The sequence below is a fragment of the Cetorhinus maximus genome, chromosome 19, assembly GCF_964194155.1.
Source record: "Cetorhinus maximus chromosome 19, sCetMax3.hap1.1, whole genome shotgun sequence".
Classification (NCBI taxonomy): domain Eukaryota; kingdom Metazoa; phylum Chordata; class Chondrichthyes; order Lamniformes; family Cetorhinidae; genus Cetorhinus; species Cetorhinus maximus.
Window position 1 is genome coordinate 89,608,673 of NC_135897.1, and position 18,345 is coordinate 89,627,017.

At 43.6% G+C, this 18,345-nt stretch overlaps 1 protein-coding gene across 1 annotated transcript; it reads left to right on the top strand.

Moving 5' to 3' along the window:
• Positions 1-6,490, top strand: LOC144694245 (extracellular calcium-sensing receptor-like). The gene is made up of 5 exons (XM_078564590.1): positions 1-258; positions 1,681-2,514; positions 2,730-2,957; positions 5,372-5,495; positions 5,583-6,490. The coding sequence occupies exons 1-5, from the start codon at positions 1-3 to the stop codon at positions 6,488-6,490; spliced, it is 2,352 nt and encodes a 783-aa protein (XP_078420716.1).
• The last annotated feature ends 11,855 nt before the right edge of the window (positions 6,491-18,345 follow it).

An 18,345-nucleotide genomic window follows, 5' to 3' on the forward strand; every position in this document is an offset into this window, starting at 1 on the left:
ATGATATTTGCTATTGAAGAAATAAATCAGAGCAAAACTCTACTTCAGAATTTCACACTGGGATATAAAATCTACGATGACTGCTCGTCCTCCGCTATTGCCTCAAAAGCAGCGCTCGCTTTGGTCAATGGAGAAAAAGGACAAATTGATTACCCCCAATGTAAAGGTTCCTCCGAAGTCGCAGCCATTATTGGCTGTGATATGTCAACGTCCTCCATTGCAGCTGCAAGGGCAGTTGGTTTCTTCGGAATTCCGATGGTAACATGTCAAATATTTGACTGCATTTTCATTGAACCAGTATTTAAGTGTTTTCGGTTAGTTTATCGGTGTGCTGACGCCAATGAAGGCCAGTCACATAAACAGAAGCATGAAAAAAAAAACTCCCGTGCAGAATGCCGCGTCGAGCCTGAGTATTTCATGTAGGCGCACAATGGCGCGGGCCAGAATGTGCAGAGACCGTAAAATCGGAATAAGCATCAGAATTAACGTTAGGTGCCATTAGAAAATTCGCCTGGTTGAAATCCAGTGGAACGTAGCTCCAATGCAGAGTAATCACCAATGAAAACAACAATCGCCAATTTTTAAACAAAAGATTGAAAGTTGTTCTATTAATCCCAATTACATTTTGCACGTTTAATATCATAATTATAATAAAAGCAAAATACTACGGATGCTGGAAATTCGTAATAAAAAAGAAAAGGCCCAGAAAACTCAGCAACTTTGGCATCATCTGCGGAGTGAGAAATAGAGTAACGTTTGGAGTCCATATGTCTCTGACTATGACTTTTTCAGAGTCATACAGACTCGAAACGTTAACTCTGCTTCTCTCTCCACAGATGGTGTCAGCCTTGCTGAGTTTTTTCCAGCATTTTCTGTTTTTATATTCAATTTTATAATTTTTTTTTATCATTTCACGGGACGTAGGAATCGCTGGCTAGGCCAGAATTTACTGTCCATCCTTAATTGCCCTTGAGAAGGTGGTGGTGAGCTGCTTTCTTGAACCGCTGCAGTCCATGTAGTGTAAGTACACCCCCAGTGCCTTAGAAAGGGAGTTCCAGGATTTTGACTCAGCGACAGTGAAGGAATGGCGATATATTTCCAAGTCAGGATACGGTGAGTGGCTTGGAAAGGAACTTGCAGGTGGTGGTGGTGCCAAGCATCTGCTGCCCTTTCCTTCTAAATGGCTGAGGTCGCGGTTTGCAAGTTGTTGTTAAAGAAGCCTTGGTGAGTTGTTGCAGTGCATCTTGTAGATGGTACACACTGCTGCTACTGTGCATCAGTGGTAGAGGGAGTGGATGGGGAAGGTGGTCGATGGGGTGCCAATCAAGCCGGTTGCTTTGCCCTGGATGGTGTCAAGTCTCTTGAGTGTTGTGGGAGCTGCACTCATCCGGGCAAATGGGGAGTATTCCATCACACTCCTAACTTGTGGACAGGGTTTGGGGAGTCAGGAGGTGAGTTACTCGCCACAGCATTCCCAGCCTCTGACCTGCTCTTGTAGACAATATTTATGTGGCTGGTCCAGTTCAGTTTCTGGTCAAGGTTAACCACCAGAATGGTGATTATGCACCAATATCAAATGATTCACACTGAAAAGCTTGTCAAAAATCATGTTAATTAGGTATAGGTTATCCAAAGTACACTGAACGCACGTTTTCATACGTTCACACTTTTTCGGTACAGATTAGTTACTTCTCTACTTGCTCCTGCCTCAGCGATAAACAAGAATACCCCACGTTTTTTCGAACAATACCAAGTGACGAGCATCAGTCCAAGCTTCTCGCTGAACTCGTGAAAAAATTCGGCTGGAACTGGGTTGGGACAGTTAGAGACAACACGGACTACGGGAATTTTGGAATGAGAGCATTTGTCGAGGAGGCCCAAAAACTTGGTGTTTGCATTGCGTACTCTGAAGTGTTTTACCGGACGGATCCTGCAGAGAAAATCAGCAAAATAGTGCAGGTGATCAAACAGGCGACTACATCGGTCTTGGTCGGCTTCTTGCTTCCTCGAGAGATGGAAATTTTACTTAAGGAATTTTTGCGTCAAAATGTAACCGGGATTCAGTGGATTGGAAGTGAAGGATGGGTTACTGAAGATTTAGTTCCACCGGAAGAAAGAGCAAGATTCCTGGCTGGGACAATTGGCGTGACAGCCCGCAGGACAGAAATACCCGGACTCAGAGATTATCTTCTGAAAATTCATCCTTCTATGTTTCCTGAGAATATTTTCACGAAGCAATTCTGGGAATCTGCATTCATGTGCTCTCTGGGGACCGAGAATAAGACAGAACAAACCACTTCTACCTTTCAGATGAGGCAATGCACAGGGAAGGAACGGTTGGAAGAAATAGAAAACGCGTATCTTCCAGCGATAATGGACGCAAGTTCCTACCACGTGTACAAAGCTGTCTATGCTGTCGCACATGCACTAGACGATATGCTTTCTTGTGAAGGAGGCAGTGGCTCCGTTACGAATAATACGTGTGCTCATATTTCGAATTTTCAGCCCTGGCAGGTAGGAAAATGTGCACATATTATTTTAACGTAGTCTTTCCTAGATAGAACTCATCTGTAACGTGGCCAAATATCATCATTTTTTGAATTGTTACTGGTTGCATTTCCAGCATTTCGGTTTTAAATGAATGTAATTGAGCTTGAGTGCATATGTCCACATACGCCTTATCCACGTTACAGTTAAAGACTTACACGGCTGGCATTATTCTTTTCTAGCTGGTCCATTACCTACACTCAGTAAATTTCACAGATCGCATTGGGAAGATCGTGTACTTTGATGAAAATGGTGATCCCGCCCCAACATATGAATTGATAAATTTGCAAATGACTTCGAAGGGCACAGTTGAAGTTGTAAACGTTGGATATTATGATGGTTCAGCTCCTTTAGGGCAAGAACTTGTCCTGGAAATCGGGGATATCGTATGGAGCGGCGGTGGCAATCAGGTAGGACCATTAGACCATAAGATGTAGGAGCAGAAGTAGGCCATTCGGACCATCGAGTCTGCTCCGCCATTCAAGGCGATCATGGCTGAACTAATAATCCTCAATTCCATTTTCCTGTCTTTTCCCCATAACACTTGATTCCTTTACTGATTAAAAATCTGTCTATCTCAGCCTTGAATATACTTAGCAACCCAACCTCTACAGCCCTGTGCGGTAAAGAATTCCATAGATTATTCTCTGAGAGAAGAAATTCCTCCGCATGTCTGTCTTAAGTGGGTGACCCCTCACTCTGAGATTATGTTCCCTGGTCCGAAACCTACACACAAGGGGAAACATCCTTTCTGTATCTATCCTGTCAAACCTCCTATGAATCTTATATGTTTCAATAAAGTCGCCTCTCATTCTTCTAAATTCTAATGAGTACAGACCCAAACTACTCAATATCTCCTCTTAAGAAAATCCCTTCATACCCGGGATCAACCTAGTGAACCTTCCCTGAACTGCCCCCAATGCCAGTATATCTTTCCTTAGATAAAGGGACCAAAACTGTCCACAGTGTTCTAGGTGTGGTTTAACTAGTGCCTTGCATTGCTTTAGCAAGACTTCTCTATTTTTGTACTCCATGCGCTTTGAAATAAAGGCCAACATTCCATTTTCCTTACCTATTACCTGCTGAACTTTTATGCTAGCTTTATGGGATTCATGCACGAGGATCCCCAAATCCTTCTGTGCTGCAGCTTTCTACAGTCTTTCTCCATTTAAGTAAAATTCAGCTCCTCTGCTCTTCCTGCCAAAGTGCATAACCTCACATGTTCTTACATTATATTCCATCTGCCACGTTTTTGCCCACTCACTGAACCTGTCCATGTCCCTCTGTAGACTCCTTGTGTCATCCTCACCACTTGCCTTCCCACCTATGCTTGTGTCATCCGCAAACTTGGCGATAGTAAATTAATTTCCCTCATCTAAGTCATTAGTATGTGTTGTAATCAATATGTTCTTTACGATGCTCATTTGGAAATCATGGTAAAATGTGAGCTTTAGACTCACAGCATGTGTGTGCAATATTAATTCCTTGAAAATGGATATCACTGACAAGACTCGATTATTGCCCATCCTTAGTTCTGTTGAAGGGTCATGAGGACTCGAAACGTCAACTCTTTTCTTCTCCACCGATGCTGCCAGACCTGCTGAGTTTTTCCAGGTAATTCTGTTTTTGTCTTAGTTTTCCTGGTTTGATGTAAATGAACCGCTTTCGGGGCCATTTCAGAAAGCAGCCTTCTCCCTTTTCTTTTTCTCTATCATTATAATTTAACAGAAAACCACGTCTGTTTTTCTTTTCCTGTTACTTCTCTCATCCTTAATATGAACATTAACCCTGTCGATTTCGCAGTTTGTAAGAACGGTGTTACTTAAAATTACCCTTCACAGCAACACTGATGTCCTAACAGGGAAAGGAACATTGTCTGCGGTTTGGCCAGCAACGACTCTTCAGAAGACAATAAAATGCTAATTTTCCAGTTAAGTGAACAGGTGAATGTATTCAAAGGCATCTTTCTTCTACAATATCTATGTGGAAACTGACAAACATTAGTTTAAGTTTGCGCTACTCTGACACAAATCCCAATGAAGTAGAAACATAGAAAAAAACAATTGCCTTCTAAAACACTCAGAAACAAATATCTGTAAATAATTCTTATTTTCCTGAATTATAACATATAGTGTGTTCAGGTCTTGACATCGCTCTATAGGAAGCATGTCAACTGTTTTACGGGGGTGCAGAAGAGATTTATCAGAATTAAGCCATGAATGAGGGATGTCAGTTATTTGGAGAAATTGGAAAAAGCTGTGCTTCCTTGTTGGAGTAGAAAAAAGAGGAAATTTGACAGAGGTTAGCAAATTCATGAAGGGTTTGTGGAGGGACATCTTCAAGTGACCAGTGCCGCTTACAAGCTGACGCAAATTTAAGGTTGATTTAAAAGCAAAATATAGCAGATGCTGGAAATCTGAAATAAAAATAGAACATGCCGGAAAAAAAAAACTCAGCAGGTTTGGCAGCATCTGTGGAGAGGGAAACAGAGTTAATGTTTTGAGTCCGTGTGTGACTCTTGTTTAGAGGTAAGGTGATTTTTCATAGGGGCGACATGACGGGAAAATGCAGACAGCGGGTTGTTGTGATCAGAATGGCACTGCCTGAAAGGATGGCATAAACAGATTCAACAGTAACTTTTCCAGAAAGGAATTGCACCGGTACTTTAAGGGAAAGAACCATAAGCCTAGGGGGAAACGTAGAGGAGGAGGAATAGCCTGTCAAAAAGCCGGCGCATTGACGATGCACCGAGTGCTCCTTCTGTACAGAATTTTTCTATGATCCCAAGAGGCGGTAGAAGTAAACATGCTTTCTTTTGCTTTAGATTCCACAAGCAATTTGCACAGAACCTTGTCCTCCTGGAACAAGAAAGGTGAACAGGAAAGGACAACCGATATGTTGCTTTGACTGTGCAGAATGTGCTGATGGTGAGATTAACAACACCACAGGTACACACAGCTATGTTACCGTATACCTCGTATCTCTGTGGCAACAAGCACTTTTCACGTTAAAAATACAACCTTATATTCTTTCAGGTTCCACAGATTGTATGAAGTGTCCCTTGGAATACTGGTCCAATCAACAAAAAGATCGATGTGTTCTAAAGAAAATTGAATTTCTTTCCTTTGGAGAGATCCTGGGATTTGTGTTAGTCACACTTGCTTTAGTGGGAGTTGCTGTTACACTGGCTACAGCTGCTATATTCTTCCAGTATCGAGAAACTCCTATCGTTAGAGCTAACAATTCCGAGCTAAGTTTCCTCCTTCTCTTCGCACTAATGCTGTGCTTCCTGTGCTCACTTACCTTTATTGGGAAACCAACTGGATGGTCTTGCATGTTGCGCCGGACTGTATTTGGTATTGTATTTGTTCTCTGTATTTCCTGTATTTTGGGGAAAACCATTCTTGTTGTGATAGCTTTTAAAGCAACTCTTCCCAATAACAACTTGATGAACTGGTTTGGGCCTATGCAACAGAGGTTAGGGGTGTTCGTCCTTACATTTCTTCAAGCTTTAGTTTGCACTATCTGGCTAGCTGTATCACCTCCCTATCCACTGAAAAACATGGCCTATTACAGAGACATAATTATTTTGGAATGTGATGTGGGTTCTTTAAAGGCTTTTTATTTTGTGTCGAGCTATATTGGTCTTCTGTCCACTATATGTTTCGTGCTTGCTTTCCTTGCTCGAAAACTTCCAGATAATTTCAATGATGCCAAGTATATAACTTTCAGTATGCTGATCTTCTGTGCTGTTTGGATAACTTTTATCCCAGCGTATGTAAGCTCTCCTGGAAAGTACACTGTGGCTGTAGAAGTATTTGCTTTCTGGGCATCAAGCTTTGGTTTGCTTGTCTGTATTTTTGCTCCTAAATGTTATATTATCTTACTGAAACCGCAGGATAACACAAAGAAAAATATGATGGGCAAAGTGACTTCAAAATAACTGAATGTTTAGCAATTTTTCATGTATTATGTCCCATCTGTTACAACAATGTACATAATTCTTGCTTAATTAATGTAGCTTGCATTCACTTTTGATGTAAAATGTGCAAGAAATGAAAGTACAGGATCCAATATTGTCATTAAATCTATTCTCAATTATGCAGGCTGCATTGTGTTGCTCATGCGTACAAACCCGATCGTGTATAGGTGGATGACAGTACTACAATGACCTGTATGGGACTAAAATATTCCACTTGCAAACTGTGCGCCTACAGGAAGCTGATACTCCTCTCGACCTAACACCGATTTTAGTTTAACTCTGTACAAAGACTAATTTTTCTATCGATCAGCCAGTTTAGATTTAGGAATGTTTGAAGATAAAATGCCCCTTCTTCATTTATGTAAATCGAGAAGCTTAGTAAGGATCTAGCTCATTAATCTATTTTCACCTTCTCCGTAGATTGTCATTGACAAGTTAAGAAAATCAAATACCACCTCTAAAATAGAAGCAAAAATGCTAGAAATACTCTGCAGGTCAGGTAGCATCTAAGGTTGGGGGGTGGTGGGTGGAGAAGACAAAGTTAACGTTTCAGGCCGATGAACTGCAACATCAACTCCGCTACTCTTTCTCATAGATACTGGCTAATATGCTGAGTATTTATATAATTTTCTGCTTTTATTTCACCTTTCTGCCCACATTAGCTCAGATATTAGTTCCGTGGTCTTTTTAAGTCCTAGTAGTTGCTGTTTAAGTCGCACTATGAACATGAGACATGTTTTAACTTGCCAGGCCGATGCTTATTGAGTGGGTGCCACCTAATTAGGGGCGCCTTCCTTCGGAAAAATCTTTAGACCGAAACCGTCTTAGCCTGTTTAGGAAAACATTTAAAAATCGCCTTGGCCTAATGGGAAGGAGAACTGTGAGCTGTAATCCACGCCTCTGCATCCCTATTGCCATTTGTCTAACTTTGTAGGAACAACAGTGCCCACACGTGAAAGGACAGATCCAGCCGGTGGTGGTGGGGCCGAGTGAGGGACCCTCTCGATGTGGAGAGGGATTCGCAGGTAGAACCGGCTGTGAAATTGAGTGAAGGCGTAATTTTTAATTTTGCCGTTAGTGGAAAACGAGAAGTATTGGATTCAGCTCTTGTTATGCACCCAGCCCATTATCTTTTCGGTTTACTTACAACTGATAAGATAACGGGAGTGGCGGATGGAGGCCGCTGCTCTTTCTGTGTTGTCCATCTTCTCTTCGAGATCAATTCGTCCTTTTTGTCTCTCCCTCGTTTAGTTTTGGCTCTTTTTCCTATATTTCGCGTCTCTTACCCCCACACATGTCTGATTGTCCTTCTCCTCCGTTTCTATCTGTCTGCCTCTTCTACACTTCCGCATTTTTTCCTCAAATTAACCCATCTCTGTTTTCTCACTTTAGCCTACCACTTTAGACTCTATACCGCTCTTTCCGGTACCTCTATTCTTTCTCCTTCCCGCCCTTCTCTGCTCCTGTCCCTCTCCACAACATTGTCCCTTGCTTGTAGATTATTCCTACCAGTGTTCATACAGCCATTTCATTTCCTGCAAAAAAGAATTTCGAGAAATCCCCACAGCAACTTAGTGTACTCTCCCGTGTTCTGTTCTTCATTCCTTTCCGTTCTCGCCTTCTTACGGTGTCTCGATGACAACATACCTTCAAGTATGGTCCCAGCATATACTCAGCCAACACCGTCTGTTGCAACTGCTGCTGTCCTAGGTGACAACCGGTCGATGATCAGGTTGTGAGCGAGTTTCTATCTTGTTTTCTCAAGCAAAGCATTCATTTTGGCCTCCACCGGATACTTCACGCCTTAGCTGTCAACTCATCCATCACACTTTAACACTTGAAATCCCCGTATAATTCAGGAGATTCGGCACTGCATCCGCTCCAACAGATATGCATCGCAGTGCCGTGAGGTGCACAAAACTGCAGATCATACTCTAGATGTGGCCTAACCAAGGTCCTATACAACTGAAGCAAATAAATCGTTCCATTTTGTATCCCAACCCCCTTGAGATAAAGGTCAATATTCATTAGCATTCCTAATATGTTTTGCGATATATGCTTGTCGTAATTCGTGGATCTCCTTACCCGACTCCATTTTCTCCTCCGGAGGTTTTAGTCTCTCGACAGTAACAAAATATTCTAATTTATCTTTCATCAGCAAACAGAATCTGAATAACTGGAATAAAATTTGTTTCGAATTGATTTGCCATATGTTCATAACCACAAGAGAGAAAGCGAAAAAAAAAACATTGTCCATTGGGTGAACTTAACTGAAGGATATAGGTTTATCGTGAAAAGAAATCTAAGTGAGAGCCGAGGCTAATTTTTTTTCAATTGGGAGTTTTGGTCTGCTCTAACGAAAATAAAAATATAAGATTATTTCGTGATTTTGCTGTTGAAGTATAGAAGTGATTTTGAGAATAAAATAAACAAAGTATCAAACGCGGAGACGTGGCAAGGGAATGAAATTGAATAAATGCCTCGACGAGAAAATTAATCAGGGCACAAATAGTTCCTTCCTGTTCTGTAACGTCTTATACTTCTAAAGCGTTGCGTTCGTGTTTACCCGGTGTTTGAGAAGATAGGAAGGAAAGAATTCCCAGAGTTAAATCTAGGGTTACGGCAATGTTGTTACGAGTTACAGCGGCGGTGGGTATGATAAGGATGCTTTAAGCTAATGTTGCCGAGATTAAAATCATTGATGCTGATAGTAGATGATATATGAGGTTTGAAGCTCCGTTCAGAGTCTAATGGGCGACCAAGGTCACATGCCACTTTGTTCAGACTGAGTGAGCAACGGAATTTGCATAAATTTGGGATGTATGCACTTTAGCTTAGATGGCTGTGATGATCTAATCGAGCTGTATATAATAATAAAGTGCTTCAGTCGGGTACATGCTGAGGAACCACGACCGCTTTGTGGGGGCATGTCGAACCGGGAACACAATCTTATTTATTTCCTTTTATTCATTCATGGGATGTGGGCTTTGCTGGCTGGACCAGCATTTATTGCACATCCCTGGTTGCCCTTGACATGATGGTGGCAGCTGCCATTTTCAAAAGCTACAGTCCATATGGTGTTGGTACTCCCACAGTGCTTTTAGGGAGGGAGTTTCAGCATTTTGAACCAGCGATAGTGAAGGAGCGGCGATATATTTCCAAGTCAAGATGGTGAGTGAATTGGGGGGGGGGGGGGGGCAGGGGTGAGGTAGGGTGCGGTGGGATCTTCCAGGTGGTGGTGTTCCCATGTGTCTGCTGCCCTTGCCCTTCTAGATGTTTCTAGTCGTGGGTTTGAAAGGTGCTATCGAAGGAGCCCTGGTGAATTCCTGCAGTGCACTTTGTCGGTGGCACACACTGCTGCTACTGTGCGTTGGTGGTGGAGGGATTGAATGTTTGTGGATGTGGTGCCAATCAAGCAGGCTGCTTTGCCCTGGGCGGTGTCAAACTTCTTGTGTATTGTGGGAGATGCACTCATCCAGGCAAGTTGGGAGTATTCCATCACAGTCGTGTCTTGTAGATGGTGGACAGGCTTTGGGGAATCAGGTGGTGAGCTACTCGTCGCAGGACTCCCAGGCTTTGACCTGGTCTTGTAGCCACAGTGTTTATATGGTTCGTCCAGTTCAGTATCTGGTCAATGGTAACCCCGAGGATGTTGATAGTGGTGGATTCAGTAATGGTAATGCCATTGACCATCAAGGGGCGATGGTTGGATAGTCTCTTTTTGGAGATGGTCATTGCCTGACACTAGGTGCTGTGAATGTTACTTGCGGCATTTCAGTCCAAACCTGGTTAGCCTAACATAGCCTAACATCAGTAGAGGGGAAAATGCTAGAGTCTATTTTAAAAGACATTGTAACAGAACACTTGGAAAGCATGAACGGCATTAGACAAAATTAGCATGGGTTTATGAAAGGGAAATCATGCTTAACTAATCTACTGGAGTTTTTTGAGGATGTAACTAGTAGAATAGATAAGGGAGAACCAGTGGATGTGGTGTATTGGGATTTCAAGAAGGCTTTTGTAAAGTCCCACATAAGAGGATAGTGGGAAAAATTAAAGCGCATGGGTTTGGAGGTATTGTATTGGCATGGATTGAGAATTGGCTGATAGACTAGAAACAGAGAGTGAGAATAAATGGGTTTTGTTCTGAGCGGCATGCAGGGACTAGTGGTGTACGGCAGGGGTCAGTGCTTGGGCCCCAGCTATTCGCGTTGTATATAAATGTCTTGGATGAGGGAACCAAATGCAATATTTGCACGTTTGCTGACGATGCAAAAATGGGTTGGGTTGTGAGATGTGAGGAGGATGCAAGAAGGCTTCTGGGCATTTTAGACAAGTTGTGTGTGGCAAACACGTGGCAGATGCAGCATAGTGTGGATAAATATGAAGTTATATGCTTCAGTATGAAAAACAGAAAGGCAGAGTAGTATTTAAATAGTGATATATTGGGAAATGTGGATGTACAAAGGGATTTGAGTGTGCTTGTACACCAGTCAACAAAAGTAAATAGGCAGGTGCAATAAGCAATTAGGAAGGCAAATGGTATGTTGGCCTTCATTGCAAGAGGATTTGAATTCAGAAGTAGGGATGTCTTATTGCAGTTATACAGGGCCTTGGTGAGACCACACCTGGAGTGTTGCATGCAGCTTTGGTCTCCCTGCCTGATAGAGGATATGCTTGCCATAAAAAGAATGCAGCGAAGCTTCACTAGGCCGATATTCGGGATGGCAGGACTGCCGTATGAGAAGGGATTGGTTCGACTGTGCTTGTATTCACTAGAGTCTAGAATAATGAGAGAGGGCCTGATGGAAACATATAAAATTCTAACAGGGCTAGACAGACTGGACACAGGGAGGATGTCTCCCCTGGTTGGGACCACAGTCTCAGGATATGGGGCAGGCCATTTAGGACTGAGATGAGGAAATACTTCTCCACTCAGAGGGTGGTCAAGCTGAGGAGTTCTTTGCCACAGAAGGCTGTGGAGGACAGGTCACTGAATATATTCAAGAAATAAATTGATAAATTTTTGGATATTAGATGCATCAGGGGTATGGAGGGAGAGTGGGGATATGGTGTTCAGATAGAGGAGGAGCCATGATCATATTAAATGGAGAAGCAGGCTCGAAGGGGCAAATGACCTATTCCTTCACCTAGTTTCCAAGTTTCTGTGTTTCTATATTTCTATAGCTATTGTCCAGGTCTTGCTACAGTTGGTCATGGACTGCTTCAGTATTTGAGGAGTTGTGAATGGTGTTGAATATTGTGCAATCATCAGTGAACAACCCCAGTTCTGACCTTATGATGGAAGGAAGGTCATTGATGAAGTAGCTGAAGATGGTTGGGCTGCGAATACTACCCTGAGGAGCTCCTGCAGTGATGTCCTGGAGCTGAGATGACTGATCTCCAGCAACCACAACCATCTTCCTTTGTGTTAAGTGTGACTCCAACTAGCGGAGAGTTTCCCCCCTGGTTCCCATTGACTTCAGTATTGCTAGGGCTCCTTGATGCCACACTCTGTCAAATGCTGCCTTGATGTCAGGGGCAGTCATTCTCACCTCACCTCTGGAGCTCAGCTCTATTGTCCTAGTTTGAACCAAGGCTCAAATGAGGTCAGGAGATGAGTGGCCCTGGCAGAACTCAAACTGGGCATCTGTGAGCAGGTTGTTGCTAAGCCAATGCCACTTGATAGCACTTTTGATGACCCCTTCCATTACTTTACTGATGATAGAGACCAGACTGTTGGGCCGGTAATTAGATGGGTTGGGTTTGTCCTGTTTTTTGTGCACAGGACATACCTGGGCAATTTTCCACATAGCCAGGTAACTGCTGGTGTTGTAGCTGTACTGGAAGAGCTTGGCCAGGGGCGTAGCATGTTCTGGAGCACAGGTCATCAGTACTATTGCTGAAATATTGTCAGGCTCCATAGCCTTTGCAGTGCCCAGTGCTGTCAGCTGTTTCTTGATATCACGTGGAGTGAATTGAATTGGCTGAAAACTGGTATTGGTGATGCTGGGGACTTCCGGAGGAAGCTGAGATGGATCATCCACTCGGCACTTCTGTCTGAAGATTGTTGCAAATGCTTCAGCCTTCTAACCAACAACTGAAAACAACTTACTGAACCAGACCACAGAGAGCTAATTAAACTTTAAAGTCAGCGACAAACCTGCGGACACTGTCTGGCAAACACACAAAGAAAAGCAGACAGACATGAGAATTACAAATATGCCGACAGCTGACACGCACACAATTTCTCTCCTTCATTTTCACATTCAGTGAAAGGGTATTTCCAACTTAACTTAATCTAACCATTATCTTTAACTTCTAAGTTCAATTTCAAACAATGACTTCTGCTGCAAAACTAGTCAGTTTAAAATTAAAAAGGCAAACTGTAACACTCGTTTTATGAATTTCTTGAGTTCTAATTAGCTAATGATAACTATAATCATTCCTTTTCCTTCTTTACTCTTGTTTTGGGCATCGCACAAACTCTTCTGCTTCGCTGGGGAATGGTGGTGGGGGTGGGTCTTCTGGATTTCTTTCTCAACGTCTGCATTAGTTTCTCATGCTCATCTGTTATAAATTTGGTCATTGACCCTTTCAATCCCCACATATTCTCGTCTAATCTGGCCATGGTTATATGGCATCTCACCTCTGGCCTCTGTTCCGATAATTCTAACCTGCCTGTTGTCTGCTGTGGCTCTAAGTAGCCTGTCAGATAGGGACGGTCCTGACCTGGTGACTGGCAGCTCACGGCTAATGGTACCTCACCTCTGGACTTTGCTCTGGTTGTTCTGACCTGTCTGTTTTCCGGTGCGGCTCTATGTGGCCTATCAGCTAGGGATGGTTAATATCTGCCAACTGGTGGCTTGGGGCTAACTGTGTAGCTCCTGCTTCTTTACCTTTCAGCTGCCTCTCAGGTTCGAGTCTCCATGACTGTATCATATGGTCACTGGTCTTACACCCTAACTATGCTGGTAAAGGTACTCACCCACCTGTTGCGTCCAAGCTACCGTTTCCTCTGTCAGAAGTTGAGGCCCTGTGTGCAGCTCCAATTGTTGCAGAGTATCTAAAGACATTCGACACAGAGTCAGCTCTATCTGAATCAAACGGCAGTTTATTCAGTACAAGTAAGCCTACAGGGGTAGCTCCTTCAGACTGCTATTCAAAGATACACAGTTTCCATCATATATACCATCTTCACGATACTTTACCACTAACTCACAATGTTCTTATCATATACATCTAGTTTGGTACGTCCACAATTACAGATGAATTTGCAAAATGACCTGACTTTTAACCAAACAATTCTCACAGTTTAGTGAATCACGAACTTTGCCTTTTCTATTCTAACGATTTGCTACATTGTCCGGTAACTGTGTATCTTAGCCTGGTCCTGAAGGTCATATCACTTAGCTTATCGTGGCCTGACCCCTAGTCCATGTACCAACTGCGTGGCTTGACCCAAATGTCACATTCCTTACCATATCCACTCTAGTGTTTTCTTTAATATGTCAAACACTTTTAAATCTTAAACCAACACTTGGTCAAGCTTGTGTTATCCCATGGTACACTACTCCAATCGAGGCCCTCTTCGCAGCATCAAAATCCATGCTAATTGAACCATATCACTGTAATCGATATGATAAATTCAAGGGCGGTGCATATCAAGTGATAGATAAATTGGACATGGCATGAAAACTGCAAAAGCAGCATGTTACTACATGGGATGTTTTATATTATTTCTCAGTGGATATTGTTGTAAGGATGGCTTGTATAAAATCCAAATCCTCTCAATAGTCTGTAAGTGTTTTAAGCTTGATCTATGACAATATCATTATCTTACAGCAATGCGAGAATTTTAATAAGGCCCTTCACAGTGCCAGCGGCCCCTGAGCAGGCCTAGCGCGTGAAGCGCTGTCAATTCCTGCAGCAATGTCACTCGGGATATTCATCACTGAAGTTCCAATGATCGAAAGGTAAAAAGATACATCAGAAACATTCACACATTTTTTCCATTTATTCGCACGATGGGTACGTCACTGGTATTTGCTGCCCATCCGCTCTTGTCCTTGAGAAGCCTTCTTGATCACAAAGGAGTGGTTTGCTAGGTAATTTCAAACGGCAATAAAGAGTGAACTATGTTGCTGTGCATCTCGAGCTGCATGTAGGCCAAACACCGTAATGATGACAGATTTCCATCCCTAAAGGGACACGAATGAACAGATCTGTTCGCTTCATGGCCACTATTACTGACATTAGCATTTTCATCCAAGTCTTCTTTAATTATGTGAATTTAAAGTTCCAACTGTCATTGTGAGGTTCATATGCATGGCCCACCTTCCCTCCTACCCACTTAGCTATTTGCCCTATCCAGCCTACCCACTTACCTCACCCAGCCTACTTATCCAACCACCACCCTATCCACTCATTCGTACATTCATCCATTTCCCCATTCACTAATATTCACACTGGACATTTAAACTAGCTTTACAGCAACTAGCACTATCAAAAAGGTACATGCCCAGTCTTCCCTTCAATGCTACAGCAATGCGATGGAGCTCTCTAATGGGCATGCGCTCTGCACTTCTGAGGAAGCCAGGCTCGAGAGACCTGGCAAGAAATGAGGAGCAGTGTCAGGGTATGTAAAATTCTGAATTAGGTGGAATTCTGATGATGATTACCGCCTCGCGGAAGATCACGGTCCAGCTTTGGGCCATTTGTCCTGGTCTCTAGATTGTTAGTCCGGTAACATAGCCACGCTGTTTCGTCACTCTAATAACCATGTGTGCTACTGTAGAATGCCATAGCGTGTAAAGCCGGTGTTGAAGCAAATATGGCCGGCAGGAACTCTATTTAGTTTACATTAATACTTACAGAATTAAAGAAGATTGCACTTCCGATAAATGGCCACCAGGGATTTCTTTGCTCCTTTCTGCACCAAAACGGACAGGATTCAAGAAATGATGTACTAGGAAAGGTGTTTAAAAGAGGTCATGTGTTGGCAGTTCATATCAGCTACTTGGTATAACTCGAACACTGACGAGAGCATGTTGTGATGTTGGTTGAATAGTGGTGGGAAATCAGACTAGATAGAGATACAATGTTTAAATGGAGCGGCCTTTCAGGGTTAGAGGCCAGGTTTCTGAGTGGACACTTGTGCGCCGACATTGTCATTCCATTCATTATGATTTTCGATGGGGCGGGCGGGGTCTTCGATGGTCAACAGGCAAGATGTGGTGCACAGTCACGAATCTGGTTGGTGAAGAAGGTGGGGTTAATTGATCTTTTACGGACCAGCGAAAACCCGGCAAATTTATTTTGCATTCCACTCAATCTTAAATCCATTGATGACAATGAAAGATGCCGAGGGGCGTGGAGTTGCGGGGGAGGAGACAGGCGGTGGGAGGAGTTATGTGGGTGACAGTAAAAAAGTGCAGGTTTGTGGTTATCATTCATTTGCATCCAGCCATCAAGGTTTAATTTACGGTCAAGATTCAGCTGTGATCGAGCCTACGAGGGAACCTCTTCAACTAGGTGAGATGTTTTTCATGCCTAATCTGACTGCATATTATAGATTCCTTAAATTTACATTAATTGAATTCAGTTTAACCATAACAGCAAAATATTCGATCTTTACAGGAAAATTTCATCAACCCATTTCTTCCTTTAGTTGCCTTCGCATGGACCTGCAGGATCACATGCAGGATAAAAGAGCGCGAGGAGAGCGGCGGAGACACAGGATAAAATAGCGCGGGGAGAGCGGCGGAGACATAGGGTAAAAGAGCGCGAGGAGAGCGGCGGAGAAACAGGATAAAAGAGCGCGAGGAGAGCGGAGGAGACACAGGATAAAACTGAAAATGTGACGTCACAGGAAGGCTGTGACCTGATTGGTTTGTAGGAAATCTGCACCAAATTTGAAAAAAGAACACTGCAAAGTTAATTAATTAACTAAGTAGAGATGGCTGGGCAGGTGATGTGCTGTAGCTGTATGATGTGGGAGCTGGCAGATCCCACTGCGAGCCACAGTGACCACATCTGCAGCAAGTGTTGGTTGCTGGAGGAACTCTGGCTCAGACTTGATGAGCTGGATTCCGAGCTCCGGACGCTGTGGCACATCCGGGAAGGAGAGAGCTACCTGGACACTTTGTTTCAGGAGGCGGTCACACCCGGTAGATTAAGTACCTCAAATTCGGTCAGTGGTCAGGGTCAGCAGGGTGTGACTGCAAGTGAGGCAGGTGGAGGGACCCTGTGTTCAGGAACAGAGGAGCCTCAGCTCTTGACCTTGTCCAACAGTTACGAGGTACTTGCTCCCTGTTTGGATGAGGAACAGGGCTGTAGGGAGGATGAGCCAGCTGACCATGGCACTGCGGCACAGGAGGCCATTCAAGAGGGGGGAGCAAAAAGACAAGTGGTAGTTGTAGGGGATTCTATAATTAGGGGAATTGACAGCATCCTTTGTAAGCAGGATCGAAAGTCCCGCATGGTATGTTGCCTGCCCGGTGCCAGGGTGAGGGGCATCTCTGATCAGCTTTAAAGGATATTGGAGAGGGAGGGGGAGGATCCAGTTGTTGTGCTCCACGTCAGGACAAATAACATAGGTAAGACTAGGAAAGAGGACCTGTTTGGGGATTATCAGGAACTAGGAACTAAATTAAAGAACATGTCCTCAAGGGTTATCATCTCTGGATTACTACCCGAGCCACGTGCAAATTGGCATAGGGATGCGAGAATAAGGGAAGTAAACACATGGCTAAAGGAGTGGTGTGGAAAAGAGGAGTTCCATTTCATGGGGCACTGGCATCAGTATTGGAACAGGAGGGATCTATACCATTGGGACGTCACCACCTGAACCAATCTGGGACCAATGTTCTAGCGAAAAGGGTAAATAGGGTGGTGGACAACAGGACTTTAAACTGTAGAAAGTGGGTGTGGGGGGGGTGGTGGGGTGGGGGGGGGGGTGGTGGTGGGTGGCGAAGGGAAGGGTAAAGCTCCAAGAAGTATGACTAATGGGAAACAAAGCAGCAGGTTGGCATTTGTGGGGGGGAGGAGGGGGGGGTGGGGGTGGATTCAACTTCATGGAAAATTATGAAAAAACTGAAAAGGAAGGAGAGCCCAGGAGAGGACATTAAAGTCTCCAGAACACAAAATAAGTGTTTGGAAAGGGCTAGGAATCTAACTTCAAGCTTCAAGCACATCAGATAAAGGGACGACAATGAGAAGGGGGGTGGGAAATATAGGACTGAAGGTGTTGTATCTGAATGCATGCAGTATACGAAATAAGGTAAATGAGCTTGTGGTGCAGATTGAAATTGGCAGGTATGATGTGGTGGGCATGGCAGAGACATAGCTGCAAGGGGATCAGGACTGGAAGCTAAATATCCAAGGATATACATCCTATCGAAAAGATGGGCAGGTTGGCAGAGGGGGTGGGGTTGCTTTGTTAGTAAGAAATTAAATTAAATCAATAGCAAGAAACGATGTAGGGTCAGATGACATAGAATCTGTGTGGGTAGAGTTGAGGAACTGCAAAGGTGAAAAAACCATAATGGGAGTTATGTACAGGCCTCCGAACAGTAGTCAGGATGTGGGGCACACGGGGAGATAGAAAAAGCGTGTAAGAAAGGCAAGGTTACAGTGATCATGAGGAATTTCAATATGCAGGTAGACTGGGAAAATCAGGTTGGTAGTGGATCCCAAGAAAAGGAATTTGTGGAATGTCTACGAAGGCTTTTTTTGGAGCAGCTTGTGGTGGAGCCCACTAGGGAACAGGCAATTCTAGATTTAGTGGTGTGTAATGAGGCAGGTTTGAAAAGGGA

Excerpts from the sequence above, each read along its gene's own strand:
- LOC144694245 (XM_078564590.1), top strand. The coding sequence starts at position 1 with ATGATATTTGCTATTGAAGAAATAAATCAGAGCAAAACTCTACTTCAG. Across the intron at positions 259-1,680 it reads GTTTCTTCGGAATTCCGATG|ATTAGTTACTTCTCTACTTG; the intron begins GTAACATGTCAA and ends TTTTCGGTACAG. Across the intron at positions 5,496-5,582 it reads TGAGATTAACAACACCACAG|GTTCCACAGATTGTATGAAG; the intron begins GTACACACAGCT and ends ATATTCTTTCAG.